Source organism: Lepidothrix coronata, unplaced genomic scaffold (assembly GCF_001604755.1).
Source record: "Lepidothrix coronata isolate B3197 unplaced genomic scaffold, Lepidothrix_coronata-1.0 Scaffold209, whole genome shotgun sequence".
NCBI lineage: Eukaryota > Metazoa > Chordata > Aves > Passeriformes > Pipridae > Lepidothrix > Lepidothrix coronata.
In genome coordinates, this window is record NW_016690389.1 from 488,571 (window position 1) to 512,232 (window position 23,662).

Here is a 23,662-nt window from a genome sequence, read left to right on the forward strand (position 1 = left end):
AGTTTTATTGCATTAGTGTTATTTGTAGCTCTGTGTGTGAACTGACTAAACACATACATTGATGATACATGTATTAATATTTAAGGGAAAAGCTTTCTGTATCAAGAAATTTTATTAAACCTTTCTCAATAGGTTGTGAGCCTCTTGTATTAGTTTTTTTTTTAAATAAAGGATTTTTAGTCTTTTTCCAGTCATTTTATGCAAGTTTTAATTTTTAATATTTGCTGTCCATCCTTTTTTCTTTAAGCATTTTAAGAAACAGAAGAGGCTGATTCCTGAAAGAACAGTTTGGAAGTACTTTGTTCAGCTTTGCAGTGCCTTGGAACATATGCATTCTCGTCGTGTTATGCATAGAGGTAATACAGGATCAAAGATGATTTGTCTTTACTAAACCTTTTACTATGTGAGAATTAAGCTGGTTGGAATCAATTTTGACAGCTGACACAATGTACGTTTCTGTAACGTTTTATAAGTAATGGAAAACTGTGACAGAAGTTTGTGGTTGTACATTTGTTGTGGTAGGCATTTGTTTGCAACCATGGCTTGTGATAACCAAGTTTTCAAAAGAAGTGATAGTTCTGTAAGTGGTGGAGATGCTGCCACGTGCTACTTGACTTTTCTGGCTCTTATTTTCTGTCCTGTTCTTTTTCTTCTGTATTTGCCCCCTGTCTCACGCAGCTGTTGTTACCTGCCTTCTTGCACAGCCATTCTTTCCACCTCTTGCTCCTGGTTGTCTTACAAAAGTATTTGCCTCCTGCCATGCCGAATGGTGATGTACAGGCCCTTCTTCCAGTCCCTTATCTACTGGATTATGTGCAGCTCTGAGTGTTTTCTCTAATTGTCTGCTCCTCTCCACTACCACTAACCCTATCTCTGTGTCAGGTACTGTGTCCCAACAGCCCTTGTAGTTGGCAGCTATCTGTCAGGTACTGAACCTCCTTGACCCATTTTAGACCTCTGTACTGCTGTCTTCTGTGTATTGTCTTCATTCTACCTTGTAACTCTGAGTCGAGGAAAACAGATCATCTGCTTCTCAGATGTACAATTTTTTTTCCCCTTGGAAATCCCTCTGGTTGTTGACTTGTATGTGAGCTGTCTCATTGGGTTCAGGGGGAATTGAATGTCTTAGGTTGGTGGCTTCCTTCTGCTGGGATGCAGAGCTGCCTGAAGGCAGCAGCCCCTTGTTCTCTGCTGGGTTTTGTCATTTGCAGCTAGAAATCTTGCACCCTTCAGCAGATCAGCTTAGATGCCCCTGCCCCTGTAAACAGCTTTCCCTTGTGATTCTCCTTTTTTTTTTTTTTTCTTTATGCGTTTGTACAGATGCCTGCAAGTGCAAATGATACAAATAACAGGACATAAAATTACAGATTCTTTCCATAGGGTACAGGTATCTTCCTTTATTGCTTTTTAGGACTAAACTCAAAACCAAAAGGATATTTTAAGTTCCTTAAAATGAAATATTAACTTTGAAGCTTCTGGCAAACCTGTGGCAAATCTAATGATTCCATGGTTACACACCAAAACCAATGACAATTAAAGCTATTTTTAAGTTTAGCTGTGTCCATGTTGGACTGTTACACAAAGGGTGATCCAAACTCCTGAAAACTAGATCAGATAGCAGCGTAACATAATTGCTTCTGTATTGTTCTCTAAAGCTTACAAGGTTTTGTAACTCTTTTGTTGGGAACCTGAAAACACTGGTGTTTGAAGGGTTATTAACCATTCCTTTCACTCTACCCATATTTACGCAAACTGTAATCCCCTCTTATACAACTGAAGTGATTTTCTTCAAGTTTGGAGCCACAGTGCATTGCTCTTGAGCTGAGTATGAGCTAGACTCCCTTCCCAAACAAATAACAGGTCAATTTATTTAGAAACAGGATAGGTACCTTGTTTAAAAACCATAAAATAAAAGTCTGTGCTGTTGTCTCTAAGGGACTGGATTAAAACTTAAACTGAATATTACTTGTGAAAAATAACTGTCTAGGGTATACATCATTATTTTTCTTTGTTTCTACTTGATTAGCCCAGTTCCATTGACGAGTGCAAATAACCATTCTCCTGAGTAAAACTTGCTTTTTTTTTTTTTAATGCCTGCTATTAGAGAATCAGTTACCTATTTCAAATGAATAACATCATGTCACTGTGGTTTATATGAACAGCAAAAGTGATGAAAAATCTTTTACACTACTTGAAAACATTTCTGTGCTGTTACTTAGACATAATAAGAGGTTCTGTAGTTCCAATGCAAGACCTTCTATGTAGCTTATATAAAGTAGTAATGAGCTGCCTTATATCTACTGTTTGGCTTTGAGTGTTGGGGTTTGGTTTGTTTGTTTGCTTGGGTTTTTTTGAAAATATTTTCCATGGCTTTTGATTTTCTTGCTTGAGCAATGTTTGTACTGTTAAAGTAGCTGAAGTTCTAAATTCCAGACTCATTCTTTCTGAACACCACCATTAAATTTTACCAGTATTAGCTGTAAATAAAATCTTCTTTTGGTCTGTTATTAGAGCAGTAGCTTTTCTTGCGACCTTACTGTGACTTTTAAATTTACTTTATTTTTCTTTCAGATATAAAGCCAGCAAATGTGTTCATTACAGCTACAGGAGTAGTAAAGCTTGGAGACCTTGGACTTGGTCGATTTTTCAGCTCCAAAACAACAGCTGCACATTCTTTAGGTAAGCTTTCTCTGAGGTACAGGTGTTGGACAGGTAGATTTTTTTTTTTTTTTTTACATGTGCCCACTCAAGAGGAGGAAGAAAACAGTTAGATCCAGCTGAAGCTGTTCTTAAACAATAATAAAAATGTGGTCATAAAGGTCTTCTTAAATAAAAATAATAATAATAATAATAATAATAATAATAATAATAATAAAAGTGGTCAGCACCATGGACAAATACAGAAAAGCTGTGAAGTACTGAGGAAAGAAGTACTGAGGTAATACTTTCAGCACTACAGCTCACTGGGTTTTCCCCCCGCTTAGTTTGAATCATCTAATGTACATTTCTGCCTCTGAACAAGTGTTTCCTAAAAATGGTAAAGTAATACTTGCAGTGCTTATGTTAGAGCCATTGGAGGACACAAAAGAATTGTTTTTTTTTCAGATGTTGAGGTTTCTAATTAGACTATGAAATAGCAGACTTCCCAGATTAAAATATGCCATGTTTATCCTTATCTCTTAATTTAAGTTTTCCCAGTTACCAGTAGAACATGGAAGAAGAGAGGATTGATGTTTGGCATGTTTGTACCATATTCGAGGTGTGGGTGATACCTGTGTTAACAGCTGAAAAAAATATTTTAGAAGGGAAACTTTTGATTGTTACTTCCCTGTGTTCCTGAAAGCCTTTGGTCACTCCTTTGTGCCTTCCTGTTTTTTACCATGTTTGGGGCATACCGGTAGTGGCATAGTGAAAACCAGTAACTGCTGAGATCTTAATAGGACTGAGGTGAACCTCAGACACAGATGTGCAATCTTGCATTAATAAAAAAAGAGAGAGAAGACAGCAAAGTAGTGAGACCAGACTGGAAATGTGCTTGGGTTCCACACTGAAGATCTGATATGAGGACGTGGCAGCGTTTTATCTCAAGTGCTGCTGTTCGTGCTGCCCTCATAACCCAGTGGGCATCTCTGGTAGCACTGTGGAGATCAGCTCGTAGTTGGGTCCTGCTACTGTCTGCAAATGGACAAAAGATGTGAAGAGGGAGATGTAAATCCTAATCTGTGGATCAGGAGCTCACAAAAAAGGCAGAAGTCCACAGTGAGGGTGGGAGAGTTAGATTTGTGTTCTGAGGCAGAAGTCAGGAAGTTAGAGGAACAAACTGCCTCAACTCTGGATTATTTTGGCTCGTGGCAGGGGAATGATTGCAAAGACTGAGCTAGAAGTTTAAAAAGCTGAAGACTGAGCCAGAGTTAAAAACAGTGTAAAACCCCCAAGCCCTTTAAAGATCCTCTTTTACAGATGAAGAATTGCCCAGGGAGTAGGGGGTGGGAGGATGGCAGCTTTGTTTCTAATGTTGGGTGCTGCGTCCTGGTGGAGGAGCTGCTATTTTTTTTCTTTTTTCCCTGTCTCCTCTTTTCCCATTTCACTCTTAATTATGATCTAATGTCAGAATTCAGCCTAGGAAAAAGGTTTGTTTCAGCTGTTAACTTAGGCTACAGGGGAGAGTGACTCTGATTTATCATGTCACTAACAGAGACCACTTCTTAAAATTAATTTCTTCTGCAGTTTCTGATGCTGGTTTTCTTGAAATTTCTTTCGAAGTTGTACCTTTTTATGATTCTATAAACCTTTGGTGCACAAAACCCAGTGAATTACAAACATATGTGTAGCAATTTATACTTGTTTACAGGCTTTATAAAAATTTCAGTAGCAAACTAGATTCAGGCTTTCAGAGATAAAGAAATGTACTAAAATTTTAATTAGGTACAGCTTCTAACTGCTAATTATGAATAATACTGATTTAATTAGAATACTTACCAATGGTCCATTTGAAACAAATGAACTGAGCTGGACAGGGTTTGTTCATATTCTTAACTCTTTCTATACAGCCTTATCAAGAGGTAGATTTTTCTATACCTTTTTGAAAATAGGAAATCTTTCTTCCAGAAGTGCAAAGGGAAAGGAGGCATTTAGTATTGTTGATTGCATACAAACATGACAGAATTTCTTGTTTTCGGCAGACTTCACGTTAGAAAGGGGAATATGGTTCAACAAAGGCTTCATATTCCTTTCCCTGTGACTGTTAGGGGTTTTTTTGTAGTTGTTTTAATGGCTGAAGGCCAGGCCTTACACTCTTCAGAGACATGGCAGTTCTAAGGCCAGCTCATGGAAACATGCAAACATTCTGTTTTAGCCATTCAGTGGATGTAAAAATAGTCCATATGTCAGTGTTTCAGTTACAAAAAGAATCACTTCAGTTCTCTGCTGTGCTTGTGCTATAAAAGCTGCACAGTGTGCTGTCCAGGCAGGCACTGCCACCAGGATGTCAATACCTTCTTGCAGGGCAAAGCAGCAGATCTGCAATCTTCTTAAAATGCTTGAATGCAAAGGATCATCTGTATTGAATTGCGGTGTTTCTTCTTGGTTTGACAAGTTCTGTCATTTCCGTGATGCTGCTGTCCCAAGCACAGAGCTGCGTTATGAGGGATTTAACTATAAACTCATGCCGGTTGTGGGGAATAAAATACCTCATGAAAATATGTGCAAATACTCTCCTTTACTCTCCTTTCCTCCTGTGTGTGGATTTCTAACCCAGCAGAGGGTGTGCTGAGGTGGTGGTGTGCAGCACCATTCTGTGAATAAACTCCACTTTGATACCAAACCCTTCTGAGAAGCTGCACCCTTAGTGTACAAAAAGGCTGGCAGGGAAATCTGCAGCAGTTTAATTGCAGTGATCAAAGAAGTTGTATTAAAGCAGATCTTATTTTAGGTACAGAGATCTCTTACAGTAGTTTGAAAGCTGAAGATAAATTGCTGTGCTGGTACAATGCTCCATTATAAAATAACCTAAGATGTTTATAGATAGACTTCTGTAGTTAAAATATTTTCATAATGTGGGCTAGGTTGCAGAATTACTTTGGATAAGTGTGGTATTTTAGGTCCTGTATCTGTAGCTGAAGATGAGCCCTTGACTTGGAAGTCTCCTATACCTGTATTAAACATGCACAAAACCCGAAACATTACAGAATCATTAGGGTTGGAAAGGATCTCAGAGACCCTCAAGCCTAACCTTCAGCATGCCCACTACACCACATTGTGAAGTGCCATGTCTTAGAGAATTTGTTGTGTCAGTGGTTGGCCTTTTTTAAAGCTATAGGTTGATAAACCCCTTCTGAGTCAGCCATTACATTGTTTTGTATGAGTAGATTTAACATTTTCCAGGCAGATTTCTCTCCCAGCTTGATAGTATTTAGACCTATTTACTGCATTTCATTCCACTTGTTGATGCACTCAGTTCTTAAGTGAACAGACTGCAGCTCAACTGCGGTGTGAATTACGTGTTTATGCAGGTAATAAGATGGATTGTTTATAACTCCCTTCTTCATGATGGATTCTTTGCCTGTGATCCTTCAAATCCAACTTCCTGCTCCCTATTAACCACCATTATGTCCATTCCCTCTCCCAATAGCAGAAAGTTTCTGTATAGAATCAACATTTTCTGGATCTACAGTATCTTTAAAGGGAGGGAGCTCCAGAGCAGCAGCATATTCTGAGGAAGCACTCTATTTGACCTCAGCCATTTTAAAGGAGTTTGCTTTTCAGACCTGCAGATTATCAGAGATGTGCAAATGTGGGGAACTGAACACTAAAGTTACCAATTTTCTTCTTAAAAATATAGGCATCTCAATTGGTTATGTCTTTTTCTTGTATTATCCCACTTCTGTATCTTCAGAGGAGTAAATGAAGTCAGGAAGTTGCCAATCTCTATGCTGTTGGGATGCTGTATTTCACTTAACACAAAAAACCAATCCAGGAAGGAAACATAATGTACAATTGCAAGTGGTAGTTGCTTGCCAGCAGCACAGCGATGTCCCTAGATTGCTCACCCTGTTAAGAGGATCATTGCAGTGCTTTCAGTAGCTCCTGAATGTCAGAATTATGAATCTTTAGTGTCATGTTCTGTTAAAAAACAGCTTACAAGTAGTAATGATGTCTGAATCTTAAAGTTGTTTTTGTGATTCCATGACTAACATAGGTAATTTCAATTCCTTTCACTAGTTGGTCATCAGGGGCTTCTGGCTGCATTGCAGTGAAGGTGTTACGCTAGGCTAAATGCTGTAAAATGGTAACATTTGTTCTTCCTTTTCACTATCATCAATCTTTCACAGTCATATCAGACCCCTAATGTATCAGCAGGCTTCCCAGAGCTACTGGTTAAAATTACCTTTGCTTTTGGTAGACTATGAACCTTCAAACCTCTGTTTTCAGCTGCCCCCTGTGGTTTCTGTGAAGCCTCTTTCTAGCACATTACTCACTGCCAGCTACTTGTGTGATATCTCAGAGCAGCAAAGGCACTGCTGCTGGAACCAGTGAACAACCAGATTACTATTAAACCTATTTTTTGTTGTTAGATGAGTTCTGCAAACAAAGCATCAGAATATATGAAACCAGTGTATTAATTAATGGGTGCAAAATGCAGCTGAAATTTTTCAGAGGTGTCCAAGCTCACAAGTCCTTGGGGTGTTAAAGAAAATAAATGCAACGGGGAAGTAAAACACTAAGGATAATAAAAATATGAAAGCTGTGTCATGCCAAATGTTGTTTAATTACAGTTTCCAATGTTAAGATATCTGTCATTAAACACCCTTTAAAGTACTGCTGTTGATACATTAGAAAACAGGGTTGCTTCGGATATTCTGGTAGTTTTGTTGTTGCAGTCTACCCATCTGCCTGTATATTCTTTCACGGTGAAAAGAACCATTCCTCTTGACCATTCCTCTCTTGAGTGAATGCAAACATCCCATGAGACTGTCTCCTGCAGTAATCCAATATTTTGAGTTGCTTTTCCCCAGCCTTTTTCCTTTTAAGCTCTTGATCACTTGCAATCTCAGTTTAGAGCTGCAGTGATTCCTCAGCCCAGCACTGAAGGAGAGGGGTTGCAAAGTCTCTGCTTTCTGGGGGTCCACCCCAAAATATTTAGCAGGACAGATCCATTGTAGGATACAATCTGGGGACCTCTGTCCTTGCCTACGTTACAGGAGCACATTCTCAGTTTATGTGGATTTTCAGTATTGTCTGCTGAGAAGGAGATCAGTTGAAATTATGGGTTACCAGCAGCAGTGACCTGACCTGAGATAAGGTGGTACAGGGTTTCCCTGTCTGAGCTGGGCCTTTCAAGTAGGAAAGTACTTCTCCCTCCACCTTAACTCCCTAAGAAAGGTAAGGCACCTTGTCAGAGCAAAACCTTTAACGTTTGGAAATGATTAGAGTAAAATTATCTATCCGATAATTTAAAGCTATTAACCTGATTACTCACATGTGGAATTACTTACGTATTCACTGTATCTCCATTTCTAACATTCACACAGAGATCAATTCTGAATTAGCTTCATCTATGCAGAAGTGTAGAAGTGTTACAAGATCTTTGTGTTAAATAAAGTACTATGGGCTTCATACTCTTAATTTTTGTAGCTTGTAGTGAGAGTGCTGATTTTAATCTCTGGTGTTGCAGGGTGTTTGGTTTCAAAATAAAATCAACTTACATTGCATTGACAGAATTCAACTGGTTTTCATCATCAGCATTCAGTGCTTAAGAACATATTCCAAATAAAACTGAAGTAAAATTCTACATAGATCTGTGACTCTTTTTGCTGTTAGGCAGTCATTTTGGGGGATACAGGGAGAAGGTTCAGAAACAATGCACCAAAGTTACTACTGTCCTTATTTTTCATAACTTTTTTTTTTTATTGCTCAGTCATTTAAGAATGCATCACTCAGATACTTTTTTTTTTTTGTAATGGCATTTTTTTACAGAGCTGAAACATCTCTCAGAATTTCTCTCTTCCAAGTAATAAAGATGGGCAGAATTTGATTAAAATCAAGAGGAGGGATGTCCTGGAGTGTCCAATGTAAATTAACTCTGGGGCAGTCCTAGTGAATGCTGTGTTTCAAGAGCAGATGTCTCCAGAGCCCACAGCTCTCAGGCAGGATTAAGCTGGGACAGGCACAGGTTTGTGAGCTGAAAAGCCCTCGTGGAGTTGAGTCCTGCAGCAAATGGCTGAGTCACTTATGGGAACGTCAACGTCTGCTGTGCTAACAGGTTTTCCTGCCTTCATATCTGAAGGTCCTGGATTTCAGGCTTTGTTTGAATTCCAGCTGTTATTAATTTCAAAAGCAGCTTTTTCAGATCTTTATATTCTCAGAAGGAAGAACAGACAACTTTCAAAACAAATAATGAAATTCAACCCATCGAAGAGAATTTCTAGCTGTTGTTTCTAGCCAGTGATAACAGCTTGGAACAGAAGCAGGGATGTGTGTGTGTGTCTAGTATGTTCCCTAGGTTCTCTTCAAGAGAAACTTACTACTTTTGAGCTTCTCTAAAAGCAAAAATTGAAAGTATTCTACAACTGAATAGTTCTGGTAATGAGGTATCAGTAGTGAAAATAAGGCAGTATTGGATGAAATAGATATCTACTTCATGTATTTATGTCAAACTGAAGTGTCATAAATAAGACTTGAAATTATATGTGTAGCAAAATGAGAAATAGAAGATGAAAAATATTTTTCAGCCCGGAAAACTGTAATTTTACTAATGTGCAACAACAGAAATTTTCATTCAAAAATACTTCTGTGTTTATTGCAGTTGGTACACCTTATTATATGTCTCCAGAGAGGATACATGAAAATGGTTACAACTTCAAATCTGACATCTGGTCCCTAGGCTGTCTGCTGTATGAGGTAATATTGATATATACAGTGAACTTAATAACACTCTTGTACTTCCCCCTTCCCCCCCCACTCCCCTTACATAATTTCAGTGTATGGAATACTTTTACATGTGTAAAAGTTACATGTTACTTGAGACTTGCCTTTTGCTTGGCTTGCTACCAAGATCTTGCAGCAATTTGGTGAAGATTGGGCTTAACTGAAGGATTAATAAATGAATATAAATGAAGGATTAATAAGTGAATAATAGCAAGCACATATAAAATTGTTCTACGTGTTTTCATGATAGATTCTTTGCAGTAAGTTACTTTTATACAAATTGCTTATTTTTATAAATATTCTTATTTTTATAAATATTTAAAACCTAAGTAAAACAATAGAAAATGTTCAGTTATTACTCCTAGCTTGGGTTATCTCTCAAGATAATGAATTCTGCTGCACAGACATATGTAACTTTTCTGTTTTTGTACAATTGGTTAAACTGCAATTAGTGTTTTATTTCTGTATTTCTACATTTAGGATTGGTAGGTGACACATAATTTTAAATAATATTATATTCTGAGAAAACAAAGATACAGGGCAAATTGAAATTAAGGCAGATGAAGGTGTTAAAAACAGTTAGGCTTCCAAGGCAATTATGTCTTCGAAGATCTTTGCATATCATTTCTTGATCCAAAGAGTGAACACTTGTGTTGAAGGATGCTGGAAAAAAATTTGTTTCAATGGCAGTGAAGTCTTCCTAGTCATCTTCCAGGTAAAAACTCATAAACTCAAGTCATATACTTTTTGTTTACCTAAAAACCACCTGCTTCAGTGAGTTGGCAGAACTCATTTAACACATACTCAACAGTATCAGCACCTCCTGTTTGTTTTAGGATTTTGTAGAAGACACTGTCAGCCTATTAAAATTGAATTACTACTAGTGAATTGTCTCCAGTAATATTCATTTACTTTCTACCACTGACATGCTGCTTTGAATATTAAGAGCAAATAGCTCTATTGTAATTCTGCAGTTTGCAGATCTATGTATAGCTGTTGCTTCTAAACCTTGGGGATGATTCATAGGAATGATGTCTTGTAGCTGATAGCATTAAATTCTGAACTAAAACTTTATCCTGTATTGGAATTCTTCAGTGCTGACCATGGCAGCTGCCATTGGTTTCAGTGCTATGCACACTTGCACAAGCCCAAAGGTAACACAAAGGTAGATGAGCATTTTTCAGTATTACTACTTCTTTGCCACTCATTGGTTTTCCTTAGTAGTTTTTAAATCTGGAAGCAAACAAATAAAACCTTTGAATAAGTAATCATTATGTAAAAAAACATGGTTTAAGGTTAATTTTTCTTTTATGTTAAATGAAATTAAATTGCTGGACAGAAATCAGTAGCACTTTTCTGAAGTTTTTTTTTTTTTAAGCTTCCTGCCTTCATGCTGGTACAGTGTATTAAACATCTATGTGAATATTACATTTTTCTTTGATCTGGTAAATAATTTCAGAATAGCTAAATATCTTAATTCCGTTGATTAACCAGCATCTTGAAATACGATTCTCCTTTGATTTAGTTTAGAAGTTTTACTGGGATGGTATTTAAGTTGGTATGATGGTGTTTGTTTTCCTTATTGTAAATATAAAATAATTATTAGGATCCTTATTGTTGATATATAGCTACGGTATATGGCAGTGTCTTCAATTATAGCTTTTAATTTTTTTTTAGAGGTGCATTTATCCCATTTAGTTAATTCTTCAGCATAACAGATGTTTGTGATGGGTTTTCATATGTTGTTGTGGAGCTTTTCATAGAGCATTGAGGTGTAATTTTGAAATTTTAGTTATAGCAAACTCAAAATACATGCTCAGCATCTTTCTCAGTATTATTATTTTCTTTAAATTATTTGAAAGTGGTTACTTGAGGTTCTTCCAAGACTTGTGTGGACTAATGCATCGTATTCTTTTTATCTGCAGTTTTGTGCTTGGTGTCTTTTTGTGATATGTCCATTGCCTGTGTTTGAGCATGTTTTATTATGTTGATTTGATGGTGATATGTGCTCATATGTACTCTGGATTGTCTCCAGATTAATAGGAGAAAAGCTGTGGCAGATTGATCACATCTCAAGAAATGCTTAATTGCTGCTAAACTCTCTTCGGTTATGTTTTAATTTTAGACTAACTTATTATAATGTGTGTTGTTTTTAAAAATTATTATTTCTAACGCATATTACAATGTTTTATTCCATGCTGTGTGGCCAGTAAGATTTTTAAGTGTGTTTTCTAGTCTGAATTTTTTAGAGCCCCAGGTATTTCTGAAGCCTCAAAAACACTACCTCTGGAGTTTTAATTGATATGCAACAAAGTAGACTTTACTAATTAAAATCAAGATGCTGTGCTTTTGCTACACGGACCTTTACATGGAAAAGTAGGTCTTACACATTTCCTTTTATTGTTCAGCGTAGCAATTGCATCCTTACAGGGTTGTAGGTTGGTGGCTTACAGTTCAAAAAAAAAAAAAAAAAAGAAAGGGAAAAAAAAAAAGAGAGAGCGAGCTGCCACCAGCCCTGAAGACAGACAGTGGGCTTTCGTCCCTCAGACACCCCCAGAATACTAATCAGGAAAGTCAGACCCTGGAGGTCAGGGAGCAAGTCAATCATTCTAGTGATCGTCTCAGTGTGGAGGATCAAATTAGCCTGAAAAATTCAACTGCTGGGAGGAGAGGGCGAGCAGCTGTCAGGGGCAGCAGCGAGATGCACTAATGAACCAGATGAATAGTGCAAAAGCTTGAAAATAAAAACAGGACAGTTGACATTTTTCATCTGTCAAAGCAGGAGATGCATGAAAATATAGTATTCCTGTTTTAACTCCTTAGGGGACATTCAGAAATTTTTTTTAACACTCGGCAGCATTCAAACAAAAGTACTTTTTAATGAACACCTAGAGTATGAAAATGAGTATCTGTGCATTTATTTAGAATTTCTGCATGTGTACAGACCCTGCAGTTGATTTTTCTTTTTTTTCCTCCCTTCTTTTCTTTTTTGGTCTTTAGCTTGCATTTTTAACATTCTTTTTAAGGTAAGAGACAATGTCATGTAAATCCAAAAATTAATGTTATTTTGGTAATACAGTTACAGTATTTTTGGGAGGAGTTTAGGATGGAACTGTAGCATGATATTTGTCTTGGGAGCTTTACAATTTTTTTATTCTTACTTGAAGGTAATATGAAAAAGTACTGAACTATATGAGAGCATTTTAATCAGATACAAAGTAAATGTAAGAGAATTTTGGTAATTTTCTTCATACATTTCCCTCAGTGATATTGGTGCTTAGACACGAAAGAGTTAAACTGCTATCTGGAAGACCACAAGACAGATGAGAGCCATTTTCAGCTTGTCCTGTCCCTGCTGAAGCTCACTGAGTAGCACAGCATGGACTAGCGTGTTTCACACACACTCTGCCTGTCTGGGGAATGTACACATTGTCCTTCCAAAATCAAACTTATTAGCACATGTAGAAAAGGGTGACTGGCTTTGGGGCAGCTCTGCACTCAGAGCAGCATTCAGGCTGCTGCAGTTAAAAGATTTCGAAGGTTTTGAACGGAAAGGAGAGATTTTAAATGAATTTTTACATTTCTAATGCAGCTAACCATAGCATTTGTTTCCACCTTAAGTGTCAAGTTGCAACATTGTCTGGAAATAAAGGGTAGGTTTAATAATGCTGGTTTTAAGCTGTCATTTATATAAATGCTCTGCAACAGACTTTCTCATTTTTGTATTTTAATTGTAAATTATAGCCATAGGTGCCAGTTTGGGACTTCTGATGAAGTTTGGGGTTTTTTTTTAATTATCTTTTTGAATAACATCCTTAACTATGAAGTTTTTGGGTCTGGGGTTTTTTTTGGTTTTTTTTTTTTTTTGAAAGTATAGATGATAGTGTTTTCTTGTTTTAAAAAAAACCCATCTGTATGGTAGTCTAGTGTCATGGCTGTGGAAGGTTACAAAATCTCCTACTGCTGTTACCCAGCATTTTCTACATGCTGCATTGCTTTGGGTCAGATAACGTTTTCACATAAGTCATGTTTTCTTCAAAAATGTTTTCAAAGGAAAAGTATGTTTTCGGGTTTTTTTGGTCTCCCTTGTGGTGCAAGGACCCTCTACACTCACAGCACTACTGGGTTTTTCTTCATACTCTATTAATAAAACCCTAATGGTGTGTAATTCAAATATTGCAGTGCAAGGACTGTGACAGCTGTGATTATATGACACAGAACGAGTACACACACTGGTTACAGTAATAGTTTTGGAACTTCTGTTTTTAGCTCTGCAACACATTATCTAAGCAGGAAATTCAAAGTCATTAAGAATCACTTGATTTGTTAGTATTACAGATTTTATGACAAAATAGGTTTACTTAAAAACACAAAAGAAAACTGTGCATTTTCTTTAAACAGATGGCTGCGCTGCAGAGTCCCTTTTATGGTGATAAAATGAACTTGTACTCTCTGTGCAAGAAGATAGAACAGTGTGACTACCCACCTCTCCCTTCAGATCACTATTCAGAGGAAGTAAGTAATTTTCCTTTTCATGGGCTGGATCCTCAGTTTATGTAAGCTGGCACGCTTCCAGGGAAATAAATGAACTTGTGTGATTTTATGTTATTTGCAGATTATGCCCATAAGTGTTTGCTTGTTGAACTCACTCAAATGTTCCTGTCAAAACAAGTCTCTTATATGATTTATATTTGAGAGTCTTAATGATGGAAACGTCACGCTGTTAGATTCTTAATTTCATTGGGCTTCCTTGCAAGTATGACAAAACACTTTCCCAGAATGCACAATGATGTATGTTCCACATGCCAAAATGGGAGTCTTACATCTATAGTATGCTTTTCTAAAAGCACAACAAGTTTATGTTGCATAGTAAATTAGTGCACTGGCCTTGGTTCTCTAGGGGCCTGCATTAAAATAGATATAATGTAACTCACTAGTAAAAATGAATTGTTTAGTTCCCATTTGCCTGCATTATAAAACTACAGTGTGCTGTTCAATACAGTTGAATGGCAGTTCTTTTGCAAGAAAGAGTGGTTCTTGACAACACTAATAGTAGATTTCAGAGAAGTATAGGCAGACATAATATAATTGATTTTGGACAATATACTCATGCATATCGCAACAGTGTTTGTTTTAAGTTGATAGGTAACAGTTCTTACTGTCATTAGTGCTTTTAAGGGGGAATATTTTTTTTTAGCTGTAAAATGAAAAGAAACTAAACAAAATAAATATCTTTCTTAGTGTAACAGAATGGAAAAATATAAATGCTTGCTTGTTAATGTTCTGAGATGCCAGTTTTGAAGCACTTTCCCACTTTGAAAAGAACAGGGCAAACTGATAGAAGCTGTAAACCAAAGAACAGGTATTAGTAACCAATTCTAATTGAATTGAGCCTACATGAATTAAAGATTACTTTGAAAAAGCAAATAAACATAAAGCATTATACAATTTCATTTATAGAGTAGGAATTTCTAATTCTGAACCTTAAATTTTCTTGCATTCAAAGACAGTGATTGGACTATTAATAAAAGATTACTGCTCAGTGTTTTGTTTTGTATTTATAGTGACAATTTTTCCCCTTTTATGAAACAAACTGGACTTAAAAAGATAATTGGGTGATGTTACAAAGGATGAAATAACAATCTATTGTGTAATTTATACACTATACCTCTTTGTGGGTTTTCCAATTAGTTATTTTACCTTGGCCGTTTTTAATTATTATTTATTGTAGACTATAAATATGGCAGTTCATATAACCAACTTCAGAACTGGAGGCCTAGAAATACAGTAGGGTGTGAACAATAATGCAAAATGATAGCAAGAATGTCAGGGGCCGTTCTTTGTTGTGTCATTCATGCTGTCTTCCTTTTTCCATGAAGCGCATGAATATTTCACATATCTGCATCCTCATCCTCTATTCTTCTTGACTAATTTTCAGACTGTCTGAATTTGCATTTCACATGGTAGCTGATTAGGAGATGCCGAGTGCAGCAGCGAAGCCTCAGCAGGCGGTTTCCATGGTGACCTTCAGCAGGATTTTAATGATGATACCACTAGTGGTTCGTTGAAGTTGGCCTGCCTGCAGGGCTACTTCGCTGCAGCTAAGTGTGAAGTTGGAGATGTGGATTCCCAGCCAAGGGGCAGATATCAAAGCCTGGCCCAGATAGAAGGTCTTAAAGTTTGGATGGGGAAAGATTCCACCCTTTCCTTACATCTGTACAGTTTCTCGTGTTGCAAACAGATGCAAAGCACAACATGTTACGTTCTGTTTATTTCAAAGCAGTCGTACTTGTGCACGGTGGATAAACCAGTTATTTGCAAAATACATATAAGTTACTTTAAAAGATAATGAGAGAATCAGAGCTATTATAGGTATCAAGATAAGTAAGAAAATAGTTACTTAAAAGAAGTCATCAGCTATGGAAACTGTAATGGGAACATTATGTTATGATATGAAGACTTGTGCCTTCACTAAGGTACGTGGAAAACACACACATTTATTAGCTATTGCACCAAAATAGACCCTTTTTTACTTGTGTGAAAAAAATACACTGCTGGCAAGAACTCTGAAGAAGAGAAACAAGTGGTATCTGTCATATTAGGATACTCTCCTAAATGTTTCACCTGTACTGGAAATATAAATGTCAAACCTTTAACCAGGTCAGAAGCACACTCAGTGATCAGTAAAGATCAGGGTTCACTGATCAGTAAAGCCCACTTCATTTTTTTTATGACAAAGAAAAATTTCACTCAGTGTTGATCTCTGCATCCTGTAATATAGGAGTGTAAATACTTTTATTACAAAATACAAGACAGGCGCTTTTTGAGAAACTTTTTGTAAGTAAATTTTAGTGAATTTTAAGATGTGACATTTTTTCTAAATTTTGAATCCTCTTTATGAGCAACCTATTAGTAATGTATCACATCTGTGTAATTAGAGAATAGTGTGACAGAAAGATGGACCTTTAGATGGACAGATGGGTAATTTTTTTAGAAAACCTTTGATTAGAAATTCTAATAGTCTAAGATGCGTTTTCACAAACTATTGCTTCAGTGGTAGAGACACAAGCCAAGATTTTCAGATGCTTAATAACTTTGAATATCTCAGTTTTTTAATATATGTTAAAAACATCTGGTATTCAGAGTGAGTATTCAGCACTTACTGAAAGCTGTTCTGCTTTAGAGAATTCAAAGCTGGGGCTCCCTTGCCACCCCCAATCAATACTCTTAAAATCTTCTCAGCCAATATTAATATAACATTGCTTTCATGATTAAGTTTTAAAATCTTCACTTTGATTGAGGTGCATTTCTTCTAGAGTCCATTGGCAGACCTCCTACCCAGATGTGACAGCTGAATGAGCCAGCAGGTTCGTGATGATGGTGTTAGTTGCCAGCAGAAGGTCTTGAGAAAAGCACTCAGAAAAGGCTTCAAGAAGGTCTCATATTCAGACCAAGAATAATCTTGTGGGGTTTTTCATCCAAAATTCCCTATATGAAAATTTTCAGCTAGCTAGCAATGCAGAGTACTTGCCTGTCATATTTCTGTCTTTCCCTCTCCTCCTGACTTGTGTGATAATTATTTATTTCATAGCTGAAAAACCTGCTAAAGTTAAAGGAAGTGTGTCCCGCTGCTCCAATGTCAGGCTAAGCTCCAGGCTAAAGACAGTCACTGTGCTAAGTGTGCAGAGGAGGTTAAGAACAATAAGCAGCCAAAGAAGTTTGCAGCTTGGGGATGCAACAGGACGTCCCTCTAGTTCAGTCATAAGTCTGCTCTGCCTGTTGGACAGTCTGTGCCAGGTAATAAAAAATTTCTCCCATCTCTAATGATAGTCTGACTTTAGAATCCCAGTGCCTCTTCCCATGATACTGGTGAGCTTTTCTGATACATTGAAAATTTTATTAATACCAGAGGGACTGACAAATGGATTTTAGGTTTATTGAAATGGATATTCCTGTAGGAGTAAAGGAATAGTGCTAATATCCAAGTATTAGTATCCAGCGTGGTCCCGGTTTCAGTCCCAAAAGACTGTCTTTCCATGTAACTGTTTTCATCGTGTACAGCAAAATTTATTCACCTTCTTCCAAGGGTTTGCTGTTCAATTACAAGGCTCAAAAGAGCTCAAGGATTTTGAAATTACTCAGGAATATGCATTATTGTTGTGCACTGTCCCAAGCATAGTCAGCTCAGCATTCTGACCTTACTGAGTGAGATTCTGGACTCCCCAGGGGAAGAGGGGGACAGAGATTTTGCGGTAATTGCAGTGACTACCATTTTAAGAGGTCTGTGACCCTGTGGTTTATTTTATTACAGTAATAGTGAAGGTTTGTCACTAATGGAGCTCACCACTTATATTGGGAAGAGAATTTCTGAGTAAACTGATTCTTGTATGTTTTTTCTTGCATTCTAATAATGGTAGCTATGTATGCATTTTACGGAGAGTAAAAAATAAGAAGCTGTAAAAAGCCACCAGTCAATACACCATGTGGGTGAATGATTTTTTTTTTTTTCCAAGTGTGTCTACAGGGATTAATAGGACCTAAAGTCTTACATGTACTTTTGAGTAATGATGCCATTTTGCTACACTGTCTTTCTGAGCAATGAATCTTCTTGACCACTTTATTGAAGCTTGGAATTATAATCTTCTGTAGCAAGTGCAAAAGTAACTCTGAAGGAAGGCTTACTGTTTAGTGACTTAACAAGCAGTTTGAGTCTGAAATGGGGTTTTAGATTGTAACGTTCAGTTTAGAAATCTGAGAGAAGAATTAAAAAGACATGAAGTAGTCTGTTGGAGGTAAACAAAGCTTCTCATGTGCTTCACAGGTTAAGTTTCTTGAAGATCTATTTCTGCTGTTCTACCTGCAGTAAAGTTATTGAAAAACAACTGGGAAAAACAGGAGAAAGAATGCTCTGATTTCCCTCTGCAAGCTTTATAGATTTCAGTCCCTCAAGGATGCTTAAAAAGACTATTTACTGTATGCAGTTCTGTTGAACAGATGGAAGTCTTCACAGAGAAAGAGAAATGTATAAGTTCAAGATTAGATGTTGTATATTGCAGATAAATTACACCTGTGTTCTCCCCACAAAATGTTTGCTTATTTGACGCTAATTTCAGGCTTGGTGATTTTGGATGTTCCTCAGTCTTTCCTGTTTTCCATGCAGGCTGTCTGAGGTGTTAAGTAGCAAGCTGCTCATCCCTGCTAATACACTGTACTGTGCCTCTAGCTTACACTGTGTCCCACCTGCTTCTTCTGCAGGAGACTGTTGTGCTTTGCATGTTTGTATTACATGCTGGCAATTATTATTTCTTACAGTAGCTAATGATTTTCATCATTCTATTCTTCAAATGTTTGTGAGTTATTACAGGCTAATACTTTTTCTTTTCACTGGCATTGTATTTTATTTATTGACTGCCAGAAGCAATATGATGGCTTTTATAACTACATTAGTCAAATGTTATTTAAGATTCAAATAGCAAGTCTGTTACAGATTATTTTGATTTAATATGTTTCTTTTCAATTCAACAAACTGACCACTACCTTCAGAATTAATGGTCTCATTTTTAAATATTAAGCTGTTTTTGCCAGGGAATAGGGATGTCTAGTGACGTAGTTTTTGTGTTGTTAAATACAAAATCCCTGTACGTTGTGTGCAGTTTATCTGCAAGGGCTAATGGGCAAAGCTTTATATAGTGCTGTGCAGTGCTTCTTCCTTAACTTCAGGAATTACTGTTTCCATGCATTTAAATTAATCTTTTGAAAAGTGAAAGAAGTAAAATTATAATTTAAAATCCTTCTTGGTCTTTTTTTAAAAGGTAGGAAGGAAGCTCTCTGATGGCAGGTTTAAAGAGGCAGCCTGTGTTACTTTTGAATACTCAGAGTGATGAGGTTGCTCTGTGTTAGTTGCAATAATTACAGATTTTTTTCAATAATGGTACCTAACAGTACTGCATGGGAGACCAAACCAAATTTGACATATTGGCATAGAAGGGTGGGTCACAATGTGTTGTTTGGAGTGTCCTTCCCCACCTGTCCCTAATGCTATAAGGAGATCCAGGAGGATTTGACAAAACTAAAAAGCACAGAAGAGCTTCAGAGTTGGTTGTTTTCGCGAAAGATTGTAAACATTTTAGTAAGTCATCATGAAAGAGGTATTTTCCATGTCGAAAAACACTTAGGACTTGCATACAATTTAAAATAGATGCCCTATCAGAAGGTCATCCAGACAATATATTAAGTTTTAATGACATAAGTTCTTGGGCGTATAAATGGAGGAAGAAAAGCCTGCAACTGTCCTGCCAGTTTGTGCAGGCAATGAAAGGTATCCAGGTGGTGGGAAAGCTCTTTGGGGTTGCTTCTGCTGAGTATGTGCATTAAAAAGGCCCATTAAGTTATGATGTTTGTGGAAACATAGAGTTTTCTATAGTAGTGGTTTGTTTATTTCCAGGCTTTTGTGAACATATTTGTTAATTATGTCCTTTCCATAAGGAACACAATAAATGATCTAGCCTGAAGGAATAAATACTGGGATATAGAGCAAAGGTTGTTTATTCCAATATAGTATCTTCAGCCGTGGACAAGTGAAGTAACAGGGCCAATATAATGTGTGCTGTTCCCCAGCTTCCAGTTTTAAGTTCAGAAATTTCCTCAGGGGTGAAGTCTTTATAACAAATAGCCCACAGTGGGTTTAATTTGCTCAGTTGCTTTCTGAATGTGTGTGCCTTGGTAGCTCCTGGCAGCAGGAGGTTCTGCGGGTTAACTGTGTGTTAGAAGGAGAACCGCTGCCTTTTGTTCCTTGGAACCTGTCACACAGAAATGCCATTTATTGCTGGCAAACTCTTGTCTGAGTGAATGAACAAGCAGTCCTCATTTACCTCGCCTCAGCCTTCTGAGGCTTGCAGGCACACCCCTCCAAAAACATGGGAATTTTCTGTAGGTTATGTGTGATTGGACTAAATGCACACCTGAAGTTGTACATTTAGAAGGATTAGAACTTAAATTTGCTCATCAATTTTAGTGCACAGCAGTGCAAAATGTAAAAATCCTGGGAGCACCTTGCATACATTCTTGCATAAAACTGTGTGTCGAGAGAGGGAGGGTCGAGTGTGGGCTTATGCAGAACTGCTGCTTGGCTAATTTTTGCTGGTTTTATTAATTTGGATTAGATAAAGCACAAATACTGCTTGTAAGGAGGCCAACGATCCTGTCCTGTTGTTTCCCCTCCCTAGCTGCGGCAATTAGTTAATATGTGCATCAACCCCGACCCGGAGAAGCGACCAGACATCACCTACGTGTACGATGTAGCGAAACGTATGCACGCGCACACCGCCAGCAGCTGAACTGACGCCAGACCAGGAGGAAGAGAGCAGAGATAACCAAGTATTTTAAATAACTCATCCCACCCCTCTGTGTGTTACACAAATGTAATTATTTGAAGCTTACCGTTGTGCTTTGAATCGTAAACCAATTTACATACACAAGCTTTGTTGTTTTCTGTTTGTTTCTGGGGGTTTCATTTGTATTTTTTACTAACTTGCAGCTGTACAACAGGTTTAAATGTGTAAGGCGTAATTTCAAGATACCAAGAACCACTGTTTTCCATGATATGTGGGTTCAAGTATATTTTCTGTAATAACAAAATTGTATTCAGTTGGGCCTCAGTTCTAAAACACAGTTGCACTTTTGCACATGATACAGATATTAGGCTTATTATCCAGAAGCAAAATGTCTGAATCTCTCTCACCTTTATAGTAATTTATGGAAAGTATGAATCAGCACAGTTAACTTTATTTTAATCTTTGTTCTGAGAGGAACGTAATTTTTATAGAAGGTTATTGTGTTTTATATTGAATTGTAGTTTGCAGTTCTTGCTGTAAGAGTAGACAGGTGATAGGATTAGTTCTCCGCTTGCTAAGTGCGATGGAAAAATAGTTTCAGGAAAATTTGTCATGCTGAAATTTTTGTAACAGCCCTTTTTGTTTTGTTATTCTGTCATAATACACATAAAACACTTGTTGGAGGTTTTCTGGGAAAATTTAAGGTGTTGATTCACGAATCTGGTGGCTTTGAATAGATTTGTGCAGCACTGCCCTGGGGCAATAGGAGTCTGCATAGTTAAGTCTTAAAACCATGCAGATGCTTCTAGTAGCAAAGAGGGGTTCTTCTGAGGCTGTCATTTGTGCAGGTCTGATTAAAAGATGTGATATTTAGGTTACAACTTCCCAACTGTTTGTGTATATGTCACTGTTTGTAGATTTTTGTGTTTAAAATAATTTGAATGACCTTACAATGTATTTAAATTTTAAAGTGTTTGGGTTTTTTTAAGTACAGAAATCTTTTGGGAAAGATATAATACTGTAGTATAACACAAAATGTATTCTACATAAATATATAATTTTTGTATACTGTATCCTGGAATTAGTTTTATATTTAGCAAAATTGAATTTTAGCTTTTATGTTTAAGAGAAAGTTGCCAGTCCTTCATTTGGGAAATAAATATATATGCAAACTGTCTTACAAATACTTTATTAGTTAAAAAGGAAATGCTGAATATTTTTGTTAGACCTTAGTGCCTTTTTGAGTGTGTTTAAATAATATTTTTATTGTTAAGGAAGGAATGTGCCTTGTTTCTAAATGTGGCAGAAATGGAGAGTGGAATGAAATTTCTAGAGTTTCATGACTGAACTTTTTATACAGAACTGTCTAAGCATAATTCTTTTCAGTGATAACAGCTAAGAAGCTGTTACAGTCAGTTAAATCTTTTTCCTTAACGTGGGTAAAAAGTTAGTTCAAATAAAAGCAGCAGGATGTACATACATGTATAGGTTCTAGATGCAGTCACTTCCCTGCATGCTCAGATTTTTTTTTTTTTTTTGCTTGTTTGTTTCTCTGTGTAGCTTTAATTTTTTGATTTGATATAATGCTCAAAGAATAAAAATCTGTCTGTGGAGTTTGTGGATGAAATGTTCAGCCTAGGTCAGGATTGTTTCCAGTTTTGTATTTTTTAAAACTGCAAATAGTATGGAAATTGTATTTGGCAAAAAACAGGAGTTTTTAAATAGTATGTACCAGATCATGAGCTTATCTTGATACATATTTTTTAAATCTTTGTTTCCAGATTTTATAGGATGAATTCTATGAAACCATAGTTTTCCTTCTCACTTGTGTGTACTTAATCTTGTAGGACTTGAGTGGAGAAGAGGTATTTGAGAAACCTTGGTTTATATCTTAAAACCTCTAGATTTGTTTTTGTTATCTGATTGTATAATTTTTAAAATGATGGTTATATTCTGTAACTATATTTCATATGTCATAGAATTAAATGCTTTATATTGAAAAAGGCAGCACAATATTTGCTTGACTGCCAGGATTAACTCTTAATATGCACAAGTACTCACACAATCTTTTTTTTTTTTTTTTCTGAAATGGGCTAGAACATTTAAAAATCACTGAAAAAGCCCCTCAGTGCAGTCAGGCTATTTGTATCTAATCTTATGCATAGAGTATTGAACTTTTCCTGAAAGAAACCGATAATAGATCTCTCTCCCTCTGGAGGATATGTAGAGTAAAAAAATGATGAGTTAAGAGTTAGCAAATGTGCATGCTTAAGCATTTAAATTTTTTTAGGTTTGGGGGGGGGGTTAGTATTTATGATGAAATCTTGTGTTGAGGAAAAAAAATAGTTGTTCATGATTTAAAATCTGTAAAACAAATGGTACAGATGACTCTGGTACCAAACTTTATAATTAAAAAACCCCATGTGGGTTAATAGAACTGCTTACATAATTGGGACTGTAGAATCTATCCCTAAAGTAAAGCACCTGGTAACATATGAAAGTGATAAGTCTGTTATAGCACTCCCATGTGTCCTACATACTAATAAAATATTTTCTTTTATAAACGACCATTCTCTTTTTCATATGTTGGTGATGACATATGGCACTATTTATTTTAAGCTATGTTATTATGTGTTTATTTTCTTTAAAGAAAACATATTGCATTTCTACCCAAAATATCTGACTAGCTCCTCCTTTTATTTCAGTAATGCTCTGGTATTCTTCTTGCTTCAGAAGTGAACTTTGTGCTTTGAATGACATTGCATAAAATCTCTTTTGTCTTGGAAACTCCCCTTCTGTGCAGTAGTCTAATAGAAATAAAACACACAGATATTAAATACAATATAAAAATTATAGTATTTCTATGATATTTTTTCAGACTTTTCTTTGTTAGAGAGATGTAT

General features: G+C 36.6%; 1 protein-coding gene across 5 annotated transcripts in view; it reads left to right on the forward strand.

The window, feature by feature from the left end:
- NEK7 (NIMA related kinase 7) overlaps positions 1 to 23,323 on the forward strand; it is a 61,877-nt gene extending 38,554 nt beyond the window's left edge. For 4 of the 5 annotated variants that reach the window (XM_017832929.1, XM_017832932.1, XM_017832931.1 and 1 more), the window contains 5 exons: positions 248 to 356; positions 2,572 to 2,679; positions 9,305 to 9,399; positions 13,828 to 13,941; positions 20,652 to 23,323. In XM_017832929.1, the coding sequence (XP_017688418.1) occupies positions 248 to 356; positions 2,572 to 2,679; positions 9,305 to 9,399; positions 13,828 to 13,941; positions 20,652 to 20,762 (537 nt within the window). In that variant the 3' untranslated portion in view covers positions 20,763 to 23,323. Of the gene's footprint in view, positions 1 to 247; positions 357 to 2,571; positions 2,680 to 9,304; positions 9,400 to 13,827; positions 13,942 to 17,017; positions 17,224 to 20,651 lie in introns of all 5 variants that reach the window. The other variant, XR_001877709.1, reaches the window with a different exon arrangement.
- Positions 23,324 to 23,662: the final 339 nt, after the last annotated feature.